Genomic DNA, 19,982 nt, shown 5'->3' on the forward strand with positions numbered 1-19,982 from the left:
CTTTTCAGGCTTTTATTCATGCTTGGTCACTTTCATCCAGCTCCCCCGGAACCATTGCAACTCCGCTTCATCTCTAACCCAGCGAACCCCATTCTTTATGAAATGGATGCTTACATAGCTCCAGTGGGGTATCCTTCTGGGAGCTGAATGATTGTTCAGCTGGGAGTGATTAACAGAGAACAACACTAACAGGATCTGTGAGATCCAAGGTGTAATGCTGTGTGCAAAATCAGTATTGGGCACTCAGCGACATCACCATTTACCCACTGCACATGTCACACTGGTCTAGTACCCATCTAGGCATGGCAGACCAGGCTGGATCGGAATCAATGGCCATTACCAGCACTACGCCTACCTGTAACCACGACGTAACTTTGTGACCCTTATCTCACAGACTAGTCAGTTTAATGTCAGTCACGGGGAAGCATCCAGAATCAGTAGTTCAGGACAAAATTAAAACATACTTGGACAAATGTGGATTCATTCAAGGAAGCCAGCATAGATTTGATAAGGGCAAATTGTGTTTAACCTAACTTGCTGTAAGTTTTTTTTTGCAGAGGTAATGCTGTTCATGTGGTGTACATGGACTTCCAAAAGACATTTATTATTGTGCTGAGCAGCAGACTTGTGGACAAGAGCAACATAGCTACAAAATCAGCTGAGTGGCAAAAAATAGGGTAATCGTTAATGAATGTTTTTTGAACGGCAGGAAGGTTTGTAATGGAGTTCCCCCAAGGGTTGGTATTGGGATTCTTACTCATCCTGATGCTTATTAATGATATATTTAAATGATATTGACTTTGGTGTACAGGGCACAATTCAAAAATTTGCAGATGTGCAAAACTTAGCAACATTGTGAGCTGTGAAGTGAGTAGTTTTGATCATTTCCGACATTTTTCTGTCTACTCCCGTAACCCTTTATGTCCTTGTCAATAAAGGATCTATCTCAGCCTATTTAAAATATTCAATAACCCAGCCTCCAGTGCTCTCTGGGAAAGGGAATTCCACAGATTAATGGCCCTTTGAGAGAAAAGAAATCCGAATCTCCATTTTAAATGAATAATCTCTTATTTTTACAGTTCTAGCCTCTCACAGAAGTGGAAACATCCTCTCAGTCTCCACTCTGTGAAATCCCTTCAGGGTCTTAAATGTTTCATAGGAACATAGTAAGGTCCTTCAAGCCTGCACCACCAGTCATTATGATCAGGGCTGATCACCCAACTCAATAGCCCAATCCTGCCTTCCCTCCCCATATCCTTTGATCCCTTGTGCCCCAAGTGCTAAATCTAGCTGCGTCTTGAAAACAAACTCGGTGGATTCTCCGTTTCTGAAACCAAGTGATGACACCAACGCATGATTCGTGGACTTTCACGACAGAAAAGCTGGCGCCACACCTGGACCGATTCCGCGACCATTGAGGGGCTAGGACCCACGGCGCATGGAACACAATCGATTCCAATGGAAAACGGTGCGGGATTTGCCGGGTCCATGATTGACACTCGGGAGGCTGACGAGCTGCAGAAGCACAAACACATTACACTCCCCACACACACTCATCCCAGCCAACAAGATGGCACTGGTTCTGCTGAAGAGCGCCCATACAGCTGATGGGTCGGCTGGGGCCAGAGAGCACCTAGACGGGCTGTCTTGGAGATGCGATCCATGGCCCAAAATTCACAGTGGGCTGTCAGCAGCATGCGCAGCTGCATGGCTGCCTTGCCGGCTGCGAAAATATGTTCCATGTCCGTCCACCCCAACCTCACAGCCCACCTCCTGACCACCCCCCGCGACTCCCCCCAGTCCTGGCAGAGGCCCCTCGGCCAGTGGCACAACAGTAAGCAAACCATGGCGATGTTGGACACTTCTGTAACCTCTCTCTCTCCAATAGCAGCCACAAAGCCGCTTTCACGATTTTTAAAAACACAAGCGAACAGTGCCATCGGGAACTCGGCCCATCGGAGGAGGAGAATCACGGATCCGGGAGAATACCAGGTCGGGCCCACTAATGATATGCCAACGGTGTCCACTGTATGTGTGTTCTGGAACGCATTGACGCCGCTGTCGAGGTGACGGAAAATCCCGATTTGGCATCAAATCGACGCCCTCTGCGATTTTGCCGTCGGAACCTATTCTCACTCCAATCGCATTTCCTGAGTTTGGTGTCAGCAAACAGAGAATCCCACCCACAATGTTTTGGGCTCATCTACTTTGAGTAGCGAATAAGATCACCTCTAATTCTTTTCAACCCCAGTGTATACAGGCCCAAGCTTTCTTCCTTTACATTCAATTCAATTTGCAATAAAATATAACATTACATTTGTCTCTTTAATCACTTATTGTAGGTGCAATTAAAACAAATCAGAGTCGATTGTAGGCCAGATTAGTGGGGTCATTCGCAGCATTTGTAGCACTGGGAACGACCCGCTATCCCCACCCCACAAGGCCACACTAAGCGAAATACCCTGCACCGCCGGAGCTCCTCAGTGCAGGTATGGTGCCGCAATTTCTCGACCCTCAACACGACCCCGAACACGCCCCAAAACCCCAACTCGCATATAAGGAGATCCTCGAGGTACCCCGCCCATCCCCCACCTCACAAGGTCAGGGCACCCTTGGCACCGATTCACAGTGTGGGCAAAATGCCTGCCTGGCACCTTGGCACTGCCAGGCTGGCACCCTGGAAGTGCCCCTGCCAGCCTGCTATGCCACCTGGGCACCCTGGCAATGCCAGGGTTGCACTCAGGTGGCACTTCCAGGGTGTTCCTGTCAGGTTGCCAACCAGGCAGTGTCAAGGTACCCAGGTGGCACCAGTGCCAGGCTAACACCCTGCCTGGAGGTCCACCACCTGGGATCCTCCTGTCGACTTGGAGACCTCTTTCCCAAGTGACATTCAGCCTTGTCCCTGCTTGTGGGGACCAGTGCTCAATGGTGCTCAGCTGGGGTCTCCTCGGCGAGGCAGATAGATGCTGGGTGGCCATTCGATCCAGAGTCAACGCAATTAATAGGTTTCTAAACTTACTTAACTGTGCGAGACTGGGTCCCACCTATTGTGGGAAGGGTCCAGATCACGACATCACGCGAGATCTGGTTAGGTCTTGCGAGGTGTAATAACCATCGGGAATCCTGGGAGAGGCCTCACCCAGGATCTACTGGCCATGTCCCGTCCCGATTCCAATAGTACGCTGCCGGTAGATCACGTCCTGTATCGGCATGCTAACGTCTTGTGATTAATGTGCCAGGGCATGCAGATCCTCTGTGTGGCAGACTCTGCAATCTTCACCATTTAAGTAATATATTGCTTTTCTATTCGTCCTGTCAAAATGTACAAGTTCACAGTTTCTCATGTTACATTCCACGTGCCAAATTTTTGCCTACTCACTTAGCCTGTCTATATCCATTTGAAGACTCCGGGGGCGGGATTCTCCCTTCTGGGGACGAAGTCCCCACGCCTGCCAGAAAACGGGGCGAGAATCACTCCGGATTCTTCGGTCGCCGGAGAATTGCGTGCCGGCGTGGGAGCCTATTTTGGGTAATTCTCCGCCCCCACGCCGAGTGCGATTTTGGCGCGGAGGGTCGGAGAATCCCGTCCCCTATGTCCTATTTGCAGCTCTCTATCTATCTTTGTGTCATCAGCAAATTTAGCTTCCATGCATTTGGTCCCTCCACCCAAGTCATTGATATAGATTGTGAATATCTATATCCCTGCAGCATTTTCCCTGTGGAACTCAATAATTACAGCTTACCAGCCCGCAAAAGACCCATTTAATCTTACCCTCTGTTTCCTGTTAGCTAAACAATCATCACTCATGCTAATATATTACCCCACAACTATGATTTTATTTTGTGTGGTAACCTTTGATGTGGCACCTTATCAAATGCCTTTTGGAAATCTGATTACACCACATCTATAGGTCTCCCTTTATCCACATTGTTTGTTACTTAAAGAGCACTATTAAATTAGTCAAACAAGATTTACTGCTCTGAAAACACAATTGACTACATGATTATATTAAGAATTTCTAAATACCCTTCTATTATTCCCTCTGTGGTTCTGCCTTTTAATTTAGCCCTCAGCTGCTCATAATCCTTAAGCAGAACCTCTCTCTCAGTCTTATCTATGTCAAGGGATGATCAACTTTGGTTGCATGGATAGATTGAAGAAGCTGGAACTACTTTCCTCGGAAAAACAATGGTTGAGTGGAGGTTTGATAGAGCTATTCAAAATCATGAGGGACAGAGACAGAATAGATAGAGAAATACTGACCCTACTGGTGGAAGGATCGAGAACAAGAGGACCAAGATTTAAGCTAATTGACCGGAGAGGCAACAGAGATATGAGAGACATTTTTACTTAGTAAGTAAAGATCTGAAATGCACTGCCTGAGACTGTGGTGGAGGCAGGTTCAATCGGGGTATTCAAGAGGGAACTGGATTATTATCTGGAGAGGGAAATCATATAGGGTTACGGGGAGAAGGCAGGGAATGACATTAGGTGAATTGCTCTTTCAAAAAGCCAGCCTAGACACATCAGGCTAAATGGCCTCCTGCACTGTAACAATTCTTGGATTGGGTTGAAGGCAGATTTTTCTGAGTACATTTTGTAAATACATATTTGCCCGGTTTGCACAGTCTGTGTGGAAGGTCTTGGTCTCATTGTATTGTTGCTAGCTTTTCGTTGGCTCTTAATTCGTAATTTGCTCTGTTTGTTTAACCTTTGCTCTAGAGTCGCCAGGTATCTTTATGATACCGCCACAAGGTTCAAGTTCATGTAATAATCAATAACCCAACACACCAATTAGTAAGATTCAAATCAAAACACATTTATTATACACAGTATATCACTACTCATGCATAAACTCTACTTTCTAGGCTATTCCTATCACTAAAAGGCCTATACATAGCTTCGGACTAGCCCACCAGGTCAGGGGAACAAATGGCCTTTCGTTCAGGTCCTGAGTCTGCAGGATTCAAAAGCTGGTATGGACTGGTAGCTAGGAGTGCTTATCTCGTAGCGAGCGTTGACTTGAGACTTACTTGGTTGATGGCAGCGAGGCAGGTCACTGTCACAGGTTGATTCAAGTTGCTGAGTGACCCTGCCAAAGAAGGATGATTTGAACTTGAGGGCTTTACTTTATAGTCCCCAGGGGCTCCCCGCCCTTCGGGGCGAACCTCGTACCTGGTTCCAAGTGATTGGACTACTTTCCGATCACTTGGATCGATTTCTCCAATGCTGGAGCAGCTCCCTGATCGCTGGGCGGTCCCTAAGTGTCCGTTGGCCTTCCTTTGTCTTGGCTCCTGCTGGCGCCGAGGGGTCTGGCTTGGCTTTGTTTACCTTAACTGTTGCCATTGTGCCTGGGAATCGCACATTACTATGTAGATGGCTGCTGCATTACTATGCAGATGGCTGCTGGTTTCAGTGCTGTCTGGTTCCTTACAGGTCTCAATACACATGATTTCTGTATTTGCTAGTCTTTGCCTGTGTTGGCTGAATTTCCCTTCAGCCTTTGCGGTTCTCCATTTTAAGTCGGGAAGTGGCCAACTCAAGTGGCTACAGTATACTCTGTTAATAACTGCCAACAGAGCTTTTGCGGGCTTTAGTGTGGAGTTTGCTGTCAATTGGAGCCAGAATTTCAAGGTTCCATCAGGCATTAAATGGAAGTGGGAGTGGAAAATAATGGCTGCGGAACCCACGGATTCTGCCTCTGTTTCCACCGCTCGCTATGAGATTCGTCAGCTTATATTAAAGAAACAGTCGGCAGTGTTTTGGGCACATTGAGACCCTGTCTCCAAAAAACTTTTCTAATTTTCAGCAAAGCAGCCAGACTTCATAGCTGTTGGGTTTTACCCCAGATGCATGGAGATGTGAACTATGATTGGAGGCATGAAGAATTTAAAAGGTTTTGTCTTCTTTACAATTCATCATGAAATTCTGTAACATGAGTTGTATCGCTGTTCATCAACTTGCGTCATGACAGCTTAGAGCATCGAACATACAGTGCAGAAGGAGGCCATTCGGCCCATCGAGTCTGCACCGACCCACTTAAGCCCTCACTTCCACCCTATCCCCGTAACCCAATAACCCTACTAACCTCTTTTTTGGACACTAAGGGCAATTGAGCATGACCAATCCACCTAACCTGCACGTCTTTGGACTGTGGGAGGAAACCGGAGCACCCGGAGGAAACCCAGGCAGACACGGGGAGAACGTGCAGACTCTGCACAGACACTGTGTTTGGATGATGTAACTACTGTCAAGAAAATGTGCTTTATGCCAAATAATGATTTTTATCCCATTGGCTGGAAAATTGAACTGAACTTTTAAAAATAAGAGATTTTTTAAGTCCAAAAGTGTAACTTGAGCTCACAACAAATATGGCGGCCCAATTTGCATCACTGTACTCTCCACATTGCAACCAACTGCAATGGAAACTGCACCTCTGCAAAGATCCATGTAGGATAATTGCTTCAGGAGAATATAAGTGAGCAACATATCTTGTCCCCATTAGCACAGGATCAAGGCCTGGGATATACAGTTTATGAACTCATCAAGCGACAATCGAAATATACCTAACCCAATCACGTGATTGATGGTACACTGGCTGAGAGGAAGCCCAGACATGAACTGATTAATTTAAAAGAGAAAATACCATAGTCACAATCATATTTGAATCACGATGCGATGGTCATTTTGACAGCCCATCCTTTTTCGAGTTTAAACTTTTGCTTTCTGCGCTGTAAGAGGATAAGCAATTGACATGCTGAAGAGAGAAGACCCGAGTGGTGTCCTGCCATCTTTCCTCACTCTCCAACTCACCTTGCAAACTTGGGACCCTCTTTGCTGACTGTGACCATCCAGGGATGCCCTGCTGCAGACAGCAATTTCTTAAAATAATTCAACCCAGCACTACCATCCCCAGAAAAACAGGCATATCAACTGTATACAGCTTTAAATCAGAAGCATCGGGACCACAAAAAGAAAGTTGAAAAACCCTAAATTCAGCCTGAAGCCAGAAGAGTCAAACGACGGACTGCATATCCCTTTTATTTCTCTGGACTCTACGTTGGCAAATCTATCCATCACACCCTCTGTAATCCTATGGTGCGCATGTGTGAGCTTTGAGCGTTTGTTTATGAAAGTTAGAATGCATTATTATTTTACTTAGATCAGTTTAAGTACAATAAAGCTAATCTCAAGAATACCTGTCTGATTTGTTATTTTATAATCACAGCTTGTAAACAGTTCAACACTCACTGAATTGGCAAGTATATATTTTTCAAAAAGAAAATCAGTTGTGGTTAAATGAGGAGAGGGAAAATAGGTGAGCAATTTGTTCCCTCCTCACCTGATCGTAATACTGCCCATTGAACAGTGTGCTTGTTATTTCTGCTAACTGGCAAACTGTCAAGTAAAAGTTCAACATTGTAAATGTGGAGAAGTTTTCTAATATGTTCATTTAATGAATTAAAAAAGTCAGGTACATTTCACACTGTTGAAAGGGTAGCCTACTATGGTAACACTTTGCAACTATTGAATCTTCTCCCATTGTTTTGATGTTTCCATCTCATATATCTGCTGAGATAGCTGAGGTCAGTTTGTTGACTTGACAAGGTTTATGGGCTTCTGGCTCAGACAACTTCCTAATTGTTTTATAAATGCTTGACTAAAGGGCGGCATGTGGCGCAGTGTTAGCACTGGGACTACGGCGCTGAGGACCTGGGTTCGAATCCCAGCCCTGGGTCACTGTCCGTGTGGAGTTTGCACATTCTCCCCGTGTCTGCGTGGGTTTTGCCCCCACAACCCAAAGATGTGCAGGTTTGGTGGATTGGCCACGCTAAATTGCCCCTTAATTGGAAAAAAATAATAATTGGGTACTCTAAAAAAATTTTTTAAATAAAAGCTTGGCTATTTATACAGATGGTTCAAAGAGTCTGTTTGTTAATTGGGGGAATTTTATAGGCTCTTCAAGGGATTCCAAATGTTATAATAGGGCGCGTGTGTGTGTTCTGTTCATAAAGTACATAATGGATGAGTTGACTGAGCTGGGTATGGGGTAGGGTGAGGGGTTGAATTGATCAGAATTCTGTAGATTGTGTGGCCTTCCTGAGAAAGCTTAAACTCCACCAGTGATACCATTAGGTGAACTGGGAAATGGAAGGGGACCTTTTAGCTTGACTGCTCTAGCTTCATCCTGCTTCTGTCCCTGCATAATGGCAAGATCATCTCCAGGGCAATTAAGGCTGCTGAAAAATTGCATTTCCAAGCAGTCTGGCGGCTGTGGAATTAGTCCAGCCTCCCAATTTCCACCTCCCAAAATGAAAATCCATCCCCTGGGGCGAAATTCTCCGTTATCAGCGGAAAGTCCGCTGATCGGAGCGAAAAACGGCGCAAATCCGACTTGCGTCACGTCGGAAAAATGGGTCGAAAGCCTCCGGCCCGAAATGGGCTAGCAGCGACGTAACGGGATCCGCGCTTGCGCAGTGGTTCACGCTGTGCAGCGTCATACGCGCTGCACGGCGTGACGGCTCATAAGGCCGCGCTGCTGCCCCCCACCCGACCGGAACACCCGACCGGAACACCCGACTGGATGGCTGGCCGCCGCTCAGCCCCGAGGTTCGAGTCACGCGATGTGGAGGCGCTCCTGGACGCAGTGGAGCAGAGGAGGGATGCCCTGTATCCCAGGCACGGCCGCAGAGTTGCCCCACGCCACAGCCGGCGTCTGTGGAGGGAAGTGGCAGAGGCCGTCAGCGCTGCGGCCCTGACACCATGGACAGGCACCCAGTGCCAGAAGAAGGTGAACGACCTCGTCAGAGCAGGCAGGGTGAGCCTCCCCCATATCCCCCCCTCCCCCATATCCCCCATATCCCCCCTCCCCCATATCCCCCCTCCCCCATATCCCCCCTCCCCCATATCCCCCCTCCCCCATATCCCCCCCTCCCCATATCCCCCCTCCTCATATCCCCCCTCCCCCATTTCCCCCCTCCCCATATCCCCCATATCCCCCCTTCCCCCATATCCCCCCTCCCCCATTTCCCCCCTCCCCATATCCCCCATATCCCCCCTTCCCCCATATCCCCCCTCCCCCATATCCCCCCTCCCCATATCCCCCTCCCCATATCCCCCCTCCCACATATCCCCCCCTCCCCCATATCCCCCCCTCCCCCATATCCCCAAGTGAATCCAGCCCCAACCTTAACCTCTGCAATGCACGCGCAACCGATGGCGTGCATTCATATACCTGCCTAACAGTGTTGCCTTTTACCCCTGCCACCCCCCCCCCCCACCACAGGATAAGCACGCACACAACAATAGGGAGCATGTGAGGACTGGAGGAGGCCCCGCTGATGAGAGACCACTGACCGAACACCAGGAAAGGGCCCTGGAACTGGCTGGCGGACCTGACGACCGGGAGGTTGCTGATGCAGAGGTCAGGGGCGTAGTAGCAAGTGAGCCACCGACAGCCCGTCCCCATATCCCCCCTCCCCTATATCCCCCTCCCCCATATCACCTGATCACTGCCTGATGTCTAACCATGCATGCTTCATTGTGTATCGCAGGACCAAACGTCCAGGCACCCATCCCCGCAGATGCAGACCGCCCGCAGGATGCCCCTCGGAGGCCACGGGAGACGGAGAGACCCGGACCCTCCAGCATGCGACGCCCGCAGGATGCCCCTCGGAAGCCACGGGAGACGGACAGACCCGGACCCTCCAGCATGCGACGCCTGCAGGATGCCCCTCGCACACCACGGGAGACGGAGAGACCCGCACCCTCCAGCATGCGACGCCCGCAGGATGCTCCTCGCACACCACGAGAGACGGAGAGACCTGGAGCAACAGGGAGACGACACCCCCGTCACGTGCGGGAGCGACCACCCAGCGACGAGGGGGGCAGCCACAGGCCCCCGTCACATCCGAGCCAGGACACCCCTACCCGGGACACCACTACCCGGGACACCACTACCCGGGACAGCATTGCCCACGACACCCCTACCCGGGACACCACTACCCAAGAAGACGAAATACCGGACAGTGACTCAGAGTGGATGGGTAGAGACGAACCCCCACCCCAAAGTGCCATGGACTCAGAGTGGGACGAAGAGCACGACACAACGCCACTGCTGTCACCAACACCCTCCACCATCGCAGAAACACTCACCTCGGTTAGGCACTTTAGTGATGAGGCGTCTGGTACACTCACTGGTGCGCACAACACAGCCGTCCCGGTACAGCAGGTGGATGTAGGAGCAGCAGAGGGGCCGGGCGGTCAGAGGGCAGCCCAGCCCAAGCGAACATCTGCCGCCCAGATGGATCCCGGGTTCCTGGAGTTACCACACCCACACATAGATCCGATGCAACCACCGACCCGGAGATGAGCGAAGAGGGTGACGGGCGGCTTGCGGCGGCTGCAGTCGCAGGTGGAGGAGTCCACCCGCGTCCAGGAGCTGGGAGTGGTGCCGGTCATGCGTGCCACCCAAGCTGACACCGCACGGGTGGCGTCCGCGGTGGAGGCAATGGGTGCGACGGTGTCAGACATGGAGAACGGTTTGCGAGGCCTGGGGCTTTCCGTGCAGGCGGCGTCTGTGGCCCAGGAAATGGCTGCCATCTCACAGGAGGCCATGAGCCAGTGCCAGTGCCAGATGGCAGAGGCGCTCAACGCCATAGCCCAGTCTTTGCAGGCCATGGCCCAGTCTCAGCAGGCCATGGCCCAGTCTCAGCAGGCCATGGCCCAGTCTCTGCAGGCCATGGCCCAGTCTCTGCAGGCCATCGCTGAGGGCATCGGCGCCAGTGGCCATGTGCGAGCCGGCGTCGCACTGTCACAGACAGGGTTTGCCAACCCCCTGGGCTCCATGGCTGCAAACCTGCAGACCCCTGTCGATACCAGCACGGGCCTCCAGGACTGGCAGCGCCAGATGTCGGGGGGGCGTCGGATGGCCAATCCATTTGCATCCCCCACCCATGTAGAGGCCTGGGGGCCATCGGGCACCCCGAGGGAGGAGGAGGTGGTGTGGTCCGTCCCGGCTCCCCCTGTAGGGGAGGTCCCGGTACACCGCGACACCTCGGACTCCCCCCCCCCCCCCCCCTTCCGTCCCAGGTGCATCGGGTGGGCAACGGGCAGGACAGTCTGGCAGCTCGCCATCCCAGTCGCCCGGGCCGCAGCCTGGCCCATCTAGGCCAGGACGCCCCAGGAAACGGCCGCCTAAGGGATCCAGTGTCAGAGGGCAGGAATCACAGGAGTCCACCTCCAGTTCTGCTGTACCTTCTGGGGAACCACGTAGACGTAGTCAAAGGGTCCGTAAGGCCAAACAATTAGACACTGAGTAAGTTGGCACGGGTGCAGGGCACAGATGAGTTTTAGGGGCTAGGGCACGTGCATGAACTCCTTTGGTTATTAAAGTCAATGTTACACCTACAGAAGCTGCCTTTGTGCTCTGTCCAAAGCGTGCGGGGGTGTCATGTACGTTGAGCGCAAGTGTGTGTGTGAGGGGTGGTCTTACCTCAGCCCCAGGTGAGTCTGCCCCCTTCCCCCTGGGCCGCCATCAACATCCCCCGGGCAAAGGACTGGACCGTGCGCTGCAGTGTCACAGTCGCATGCAGGGATGGTCCGGGTGGATGGTGGTACTGTGGCCATGGGTCAGACACAGTCCAACGATGTAGAGCCAGGAGCTCACTGCAGGGCGGGTTGTCATCATCCTCCATGGCCTGCAATAGACACGCGTCCACCCGCAACTGTGTGAGCCCGGCCCGTTGTGCCGCAGGTGGATCGGCAATGGGGGCGGGGGTGGTGTGCATGCGGGTGGGGTGAGGGTGCTGGGTGGGTGGAACGGTGGGGGGTGGGGGTGGTCGGCTGTTGCCATGGTGTGCGGTCTGTGGCCATACTACCCGATTCCCACGCCCATCTAGTCAGTGAAGCGGGCGGCTATCAGTCTGTCCCGTGCCCGCTGGGCCAGCCGGTAACGGTGGACAGCCACCCGCCTGTTTCTATCCCGTCTGCCCTGACCATTACCCCCATCCCCCTCATCTGGGGAGGACTGCTGCTCCTCCACTCCGCCCTCCTCTGCCTGCGGCACATCGTCCCTCTGCTGGGCTATGTTGTGCAGGACGCAGCACACCACAATGATGCGGCCGACCCTATCTGACCGATACTGGAGGGCGCCCCCAGAGAGGTCCAGGCACCTGAAACGCATCTTCAGCATGCCAAAGCACCTCTCTATCACTCCCCTTGTCGCTACATGGGCATCATTGTAGCGGTTCTCCGCCTCATTGCGTGGCCTCCGTATCGGCGTCATCAGCCACGATCGCAATGGGTAGCCCCTGTCGCCCAGCAACCAGCCCCTCAGCCGGGGATGGCGTCCCTCGTACATGCCGGGGATGGATGACCGTGACAACACGTATGAGTCGTGTACAATGCCTGGGTAACGGGCGCAGACGTGCAGGATCATCATGCGGTGGTCGCAGACCACCTGTATGTTCATCGAATAGGTCCCCTTCCTATTGGTGAACACGGCCCTGTTATCTGCAGGTGGCCGCACGGCGACGTGCATCCCATCGATCGGGCCCTGGACCATGGGGAACCAGGCCACGGCAGAGAAGCCCACGGCCCGGGCATCTTGGCTGGCCCGGTCCACGGGGAAGAGGATGTAGCGGTGCGCCATGGCATATAGGGCATCTGTCACTGCCCGGATGCACCGATGTCTGCGATATGCCGGACAGGTCCCCACTCGGTGCCTGGAATGACCCCGTTGCATAAAGGTTCAGGGCCACCGTAACCTTGACGGACACGGGGAGAGGGTGTCCCCCGGCAGTGCCACGCGGTGACAGGTGTGCCAGCAGGTGGCAGATGTGTGCCACGGTTTCCCGCCTCATCCGGAGTCTCCTCCTGCATTCCTGGTCCGTGAGGTCCTGGTATGACTGCCGGGGCCGGTACACACGGAGCGCCCTCGGGTGCCTCCGTTGCCGTGGGGCCGCGACGTCCTCCTCCCCCTCCTCGTCCTGTCGGTCAGGTGTCCCTCCAGCCTGGGCAGCTGCCGCCTGTCCCTCTGCGGCAGCCTGCGCCTCCTCTCTGGCACGCTCCTCCTCCTCCTCCTCCTCATCCAGGGCAACATAGACATGAGCGGCTGCCGCCACGGCGGCCAATATCACTGGATGATCGGAAAACATGACGGCCTGATGGGGGGGAGGGGAACGACGACATGTCATCATTGCCCATATCCCCTCCTCCCCCCAGCCAGGTGGCATGGACCGCATGGGTCCAACTGTTGGAGGCTGGCACCTGGCCAGGTGGACCAGCACACTTGCCCTCGCATCCCCCTCCCCGGCACGGACCCCCCCCCATCCCCCTCCCCGGCACGGACCCCCCCCATCCCCCTCCCCGGCACGGACCCCCCCCACAACCTCCACCCCGGCACGGACCCCCCATCCCCCTCCCCGGCACGGACCCCCCCATCCCCCTCCCCAGCACGGACCCCCCCCCCATCCCCCTCCCCGGCACGGACCCCCCCCATCCCCCTCCCCGGCACGGACCCCCCCCCCCAACCTCCACCCCGGCACGGACCCCCCATCCCCCTCCCCAGCACGGACCCCCCCCCCCCCAACCTCCACCCCGGCACGGACCCTCTCCCGGCACTCCCCTGGAGCCCAGCCTACTCTAACCACCCCCCCCCCCGCCGCACACACACACACACAACCCGAGACACACCTCTCCTCACACATTCAGACTGCGGCCACGCCATCGCCTGCCCAGAGCCAACCCCCCAGGCCGTCACTCACCTCCACGCTGGTCGGCGTGACCCTGGAGCACAGGGTCACGCCGATGAAAAGGAGGTTTAATTTACGTCGACGTGAATGGTCATCACGTCGACGGGACTTCGGCCCATCCGGAAGGGAGAATATCGGCAGGCCGAAAATCGGCTGCCTTGCCAAGACCCGTGACATTCTCCGACGGCGGCGGCGACATTTACGCCCCGCCGACTTTTCTCCCTTCGGAGACTTCGGCAACCGGCGGGGGCGGGATTCACGGCTGCCAACGGCCATTCTCCGACCCTCTGGGGGGTCGGAGAATGACACCCCTGGTGTCTGATCAAGAACACCGCCCTCTACAGGGGATACGTTGACACTGCAAAGATTGTTACTTGCCTCAAACATTTTCCTGTGTCCTCCGTTAGGATTCTGTTGCACATGAGATCAACACAGAATATACTCTGGATTGAAAAATGATGAAATGCAAATCAGATGTGGGGGCTTTAAATCTGACCATCACAGTTAACTGCTTTTGCTTTCGTCTCACAGAACAGGAATGGAGGAGATTTCCTCTCTGTTATGCAGCAAAAATTACAAATTCTTTATTAATTCATTTAAAGTTTCAATTTCATCACAGTAATCTTGAAGATACACTCTAAATGTGAAATAAATTCAAACATCAACAATGCTCATTAGACTAAAACATAGCCAATGTAACCAACAATCTTTAATCTTTTTCAATATTTACCCATACGTTTGTCTCTTGTATGAAATGATTGCACATTGAAGTGCTGCTTCCCCTCCAAAAGGTATGATTTAATTAAAGTTAATAACCCAAGTACAGGAAGTCAAAACTAAAGGCAGCTGACCAGTGCCATAGATTTGCCATAACTAAGACCATCGTCGCTGCTGATCATCAAGACTGGAATAAAATAGTTTGATCTGCAATCATTAGGATCAAACGCTATGGACTGGATTTTCACTTCGGGTCATTTTTCCACGACCCGAACTTACCCCTGGGGAGAGGCAATAATCAGACGATTTTAGTCCGTTCCTGTTTGTGGTCCCCACTCCATGAAATAACATTGTTTGAAGGTCAGCAAAGCACTATTAGGTAAACCTAAGAAAAATCTTTGTGAGTGAGGCTGAGAGGAGACCCACAGGGAAGAACAGGGCTCTGTTGCCTCAGGCTCCTTCTCTTCCAACTGTGGGACTGTTAAAATCCCCTTATTGTGCACCGCTCCCCCCCCCCCCCATTCTGCACCCACCAACAACCCTCCATGGCTGTTTACCTGAAACTGAAATAATCAACAAGCATCATTCCAATTGGCGGCTGTTATAATCTGCTGGGTCTCTGACAAAGAAACTTTGGCACAGATTGGCATCGGTTCCTATTGCTAGCAACCATTTTCAGAATTTTAGTGACTTTTTAAATTTGAGATTGCATGACTTATTGCTTGCAGTCCTTGTTTTGACAACACTAACTAATAACATATTAAATAAACTTTGTTTCATCTGCCCTGACGCCCAATCACCCAAGCACTTAACAACAACCTAAACTTGATGTACTTTTAAGTTAGCAAATCTGTCTAAATCATGAGTGTTGAAGCGGTAATCTATAACCTTGAATTAGAGGAACACTTGTGATCTTGCCTAAATATTCGTAATTCTCAGTTTATGCTCAATTTATAATTTTCAAACATTCTAAGCGTTTTAATTCAATTGAATAACTGTATTGTGTGCCAGTGCCTTATTACCTACATTGCTGTGTCATTTATTTTTATTTCAGACAAGACTTGGATGCATTCACCTGAAGCGCTATCAAAACATTTTATACCCTACACTGTAAAGGTATGTAATGAGATATAATGATCACAGGAAAGTTTAATCAATAAGTTAAGATGATAAGGCTGCAACAGATTGCTGAGAACAAATATAAACTTTTGGTTAATATAACTGAATGTAGTTTGAAGTTTTGCTGTTTGCATTTACATTGATTTCTGGCAGAACATACCAAATCTTGAAAATACATCCTGTTAATTCAATCTGTTTAGCAATATGAACAAATGATTAGACTTGTCACACAGCAGCTATTGTGAATAACACTTTTAAGAATGATCTTGGTATTATTATTATGCGTGAGTCATTCTGGTAATTAGAATTATAGATTTGATACATTGAGAATTAACAGCCAGAAATCCACACAAGGCACAACTTTGCTTAAAACTTGAAAACTGCAGAATTGGGGAACTGACTGAGCTGGCAATACTGGGCTTTGACTCCTAAAATTTGTATTGAAACCTAGTCGATGCTGCTAGAGTTGAGGGACCGGATTTTCTGGTCATGTGTACGAAACATGAGGCAGACCCTTTCCTGACTTCCAAAAGGCTCATCTGACTCCAACTCATGTCTGATGTTGCCTGAGATTTTCATCTTTTCACAAAGTGATCAGGATCGTGGTGCAGTTTGTGAGCCACGATGGAGTGCAGGCTTCGGGAAATGCTGACTTGGAAGGCCCTGCTCAGTTCTCGGAGACCGTGACCCAGTGCCCAATAACACTTATGTGCCCCTTGAAACTCACCCATCATCACCTCATCACCCCAACACCCATGTCCTCTCCATGCCGTCGCAACTCCCCCATGCTAGCCCATTCCTTATAAGAGCCACTTCAGATACCTCATGCCATCGTCGTGCGTCTTCAGTTCTCCATTGCCCCCTCCACACTCTCAGATCCCTGATGTCTCTTCATGCGCTCCCATATCTCCCATGCCACCCCAGGCCCCTCCATGCCCCCACCCGCAAGTATCCTCTTTAACTGTTTATCCACATAGCACCATGCACACGTCTCAGCAGCCATGCAATAGTACAGAGAATCCTGTATTGGGGAATATTGTGTGTGTGTTTTTACTGCATGGGTTCTTTTGGGGATGTTTCACAAGACTGTTTTAACTGTATGACTTCAATCTTGTGTGCTTAAGTTTTCCTTTTCTTCGTGTTCATAAATGTTCTAATTTTTTAAATCCCAAGAGTGTGACTAGAATTCTATATTTCAAGAATCAGTACACCTTTCCTCATATTCAGAATACAAAAAAGAGTTATGATCACTAAGGCAATTTTCCTTCTGGGATTTGACTTGCTCAGCAAGTAACATTTGCTGCGGTTCTAACAACCTCGGGGCTCTTTGCGGATTATTAATATTTCTTAATTGAACTGGAGTTTGTAAATCTAAAGGATAAGAGTACGAGGAAAATACTGAACTCGGGCCTTTTGGTTGGGGGATTTTGAAGTGGTTGAATTGCAAAATGGTTTTGGCAATTACTAAGAATTGTCTGAGCATAGATGTGACTTTGGGGTATTTGAAATCTTTCACAAAGACTCAGCTGAGGAAGGAGCTGATAAAGTGCAGGTGGGAATAAAAGCAGAATGTATAAGTCTGATATGATTAAAGTACTTGCCCAGCATTTAAAGTTGTAAGGGACACCTGGAACTCGTGTGTAGCAGCTAGAGATAGTATGACTTTATACATAGAAATTAGAAGTAGGAGGCCATTCAAACCTGCTCCACCATTCATTATGATCATGGCTGATCATCAACTTTAATACCTTGATTTGACTCTGTTTGAAGTGGCCCAGGACCTGTCAATCAAAGCTTGATGTTTATAAACATTGGGTTCGAGCACTTAAAAGTTACTCAACCGGAAAGGAAGATGAATGGAACAATGCTGTGTGTGTGTGTGTGTGTGTTTGGAAGCTGTCAATCGCAGTTTAGTAAAATCAATATCAACGGTAAATGAATGACTGGGTTGCAGCTCAAAGATTTGAGGGAGTTTAAACCACAGCTGACTGGTTTTCCCTTTCCAGAAATTGACACGTGGTGCTTCCTCTGTTTGAGTCAGCAGGTAATTGCCCAGCTGAATGTTACAGTAGTAGTTTATTTCATTGCCTCCATCTGGCCTGCTCTCCAGCTTGCTGACAGGGGTCTCAGTTATGCAAAGCTTCCTGACCGGGATCTCTTTTCTGGAGGGCTTCCTGAAAGGGTTCTCGCTTCTTGGGGGGTATGTGAGAGGGGTCTCTTTTTTGGGGGCGTCTCTGTGGGGGTCCCTTTATTTAGGGGGTCTCGGGGTCACAGTAACTTCATTACAATGTAAGCCTACGTGTGACAATAAAGATTATGCGAGGGGAGATTGAATCGGTTAGGATTGTATTCGCCGAAGTTCAGAAGATTGAGGGGGCTCTCTTAGAAACCTATAAAGTTCTAACAGGACTAGATGGTGTAGATGCAGGAAGGATGTTCCCGATGGTGGGTGTATCCAGAACCAAGGGCCACAGTCTGAGGATTGGGGTAGACCATTTAAGACAGAAATGAGGAGAAATTTCTTCACCCAGAGACTGGTGAGTCATAGAATCATAGTGTACAGTGCAGAAGGAAGCCATTTGACCCGTCACGTTTGCACCTGTAAACCACTGTGTTCTGATATTAGGGGTTGTACGGTAGAACCTGCACAACAGGTTCACCTGTGGCCCCTGCATGCTGGCTCCGTCCAGGAAGCGGGTTATAAATATGCGTGGCCTCCAGCTCGCAGCCATTTCGCCAGCTGCTGTGGGAGGCCACACATCTGATACTAATAAAGGCTCAGTTTGGATTCAACGTCGTCTCCAGTCAAATTGATCGTGCCTCAATTTATTAGTATCAGGTTCAGAAGATGGACCTCCGGATTAAACCAGATTGCCTGCAGCTGGATCCACACGCAAGCGACGCCAGAAAGGACTTCCAGCACTGGCTAGCTTGTTTTGAAGTGTATATCAACGCGGCGCCAACCCCTGTTCCAGAGGCTCAGAAGATCCAAATATTGTACTCCAGACTCAGCTCCAAATTCTTCCCGCTGATCCAGGATGTGCCCAATTACGCTGATGCCAGGACTCGACTCAAAGAAAATTACGAACAGAAGACGAACACGCATACCAATGGCTTTCCAGGACCTCAACTCAACGGCCGCCTCACTACCCGACGATCAACCACGTCTTGCCTCCATGACCAGACTCGACCACATAATCTGACCAACGCATCCACCAGCGTGAAAGTCAACAGCCATGTGACCTCCTGCCTACTGGACTCCGGGAGCACTGAGAGCTTTGTACACCCAAAAACGGTAAGGTGCTGCTCCCTTAAGGTACACCCTACCAATCAAAGTATCTCCCTGGCCTCCGGATCCCATCGCGTAGCAATCCGGGGCTACTGCACGGTCACGCTCACAGTCCAAAGCGTAGAGTTCCACGGCTTTCGCCTCTACATCCTCCCTAACCGCTGCGCTGCATTTATCCTTGGCCTGGACTTCCACTGCAACCTCCAGAGCCTGACCCTTAAATTCGGCGGACCCTTACCACCCCTCACTGTGTGCGGCCTCGCTACCCTAAAGGTCCATCCTCTTTCCCTCTTTGCAAATCTAACTCCAGATTGCAAACGCGTCGCCACCAGGAGCAGATGGTACAGCACCCAGGATAAGGCCTTCATCAGGTCCGAGGTCCAGCGGTTGCTTCAGGAGGGAGTCATCGAGGCCAGCAACAGCCCCTGGAGAGCTCAAGTGGTAGTGGTTAAGTCTGGGGAAAAGAAGAGAATGGTCGTGGACTACAGTCAGACCATCAACAGGTACATGCAGCTCGACGCGTACCCCCTCCCACGCATATCTGACATGGTTAACCAGATTGCACAGTACCGGGTCTTCTCAACGGTGGACTTGAAATCCACTTACCAGCAGCTCCCCATCCGTAAATCGAACCGGGCATACACAGCCTTCGAGGCAGATGGCCGGCTATATCACTTCCTTAGGGTCCCCTTCGGCGTCACCAATGGGGTTTCGGTCTTCCAAAGGGAGATGGACCGAATGGTCGACCGGTACGGCTTGCGGCCCATGTTTCCGTACCTAGACAATGTGACCATCTGCGGCCATGATCAGCAGGACCACGACACCAACCTCGCTAACTTTCTCCGCACCGCCACTCTCCTCAACCTCGCGTATAACAAGGAGAAGTGTGTGTTCCGCACAAATCGCTTAGCCATCCTCAGCTACGTGGTCCAGAACGGAGTTCTGGGGCCCGATCCCGACCGCATGCACCCATCATGGAGGTCCCGCTCCCCCTCTGCCCCAAGGCCCTCAAAAGCTGCCTGGGGTTCTTTTCATATTACGCGCAGTGGGTCCCAAACTATGCGGACATGGCCCGCCCACTCATACAGTCCACTCATTTCCC

The 19,982-nt window shown here is 51.0% G+C and overlaps 1 protein-coding gene across 6 annotated transcripts in view; it reads left to right on the forward strand.

Annotated features, from left to right (window-relative positions):
• gulp1b (GULP PTB domain containing engulfment adaptor 1b) overlaps positions 1-19,982 on the forward strand; it is a 645,746-nt gene that overhangs the window by 424,372 nt on the left and 201,392 nt on the right. For all 6 annotated transcript variants that reach the window (XM_072477928.1, XM_072477980.1, XM_072477970.1 and 3 more), the window contains one exon: positions 15,527-15,588. In XM_072477928.1, the coding sequence (XP_072334029.1) occupies positions 15,527-15,588 (62 nt within the window). The remainder of the gene's footprint in view (positions 1-15,526; positions 15,589-19,982) is intronic.

This window comes from Scyliorhinus torazame, chromosome 2 (genome assembly GCF_047496885.1).
Source record: "Scyliorhinus torazame isolate Kashiwa2021f chromosome 2, sScyTor2.1, whole genome shotgun sequence".
In the NCBI taxonomy this organism is placed as follows: domain Eukaryota; kingdom Metazoa; phylum Chordata; class Chondrichthyes; order Carcharhiniformes; family Scyliorhinidae; genus Scyliorhinus; species Scyliorhinus torazame.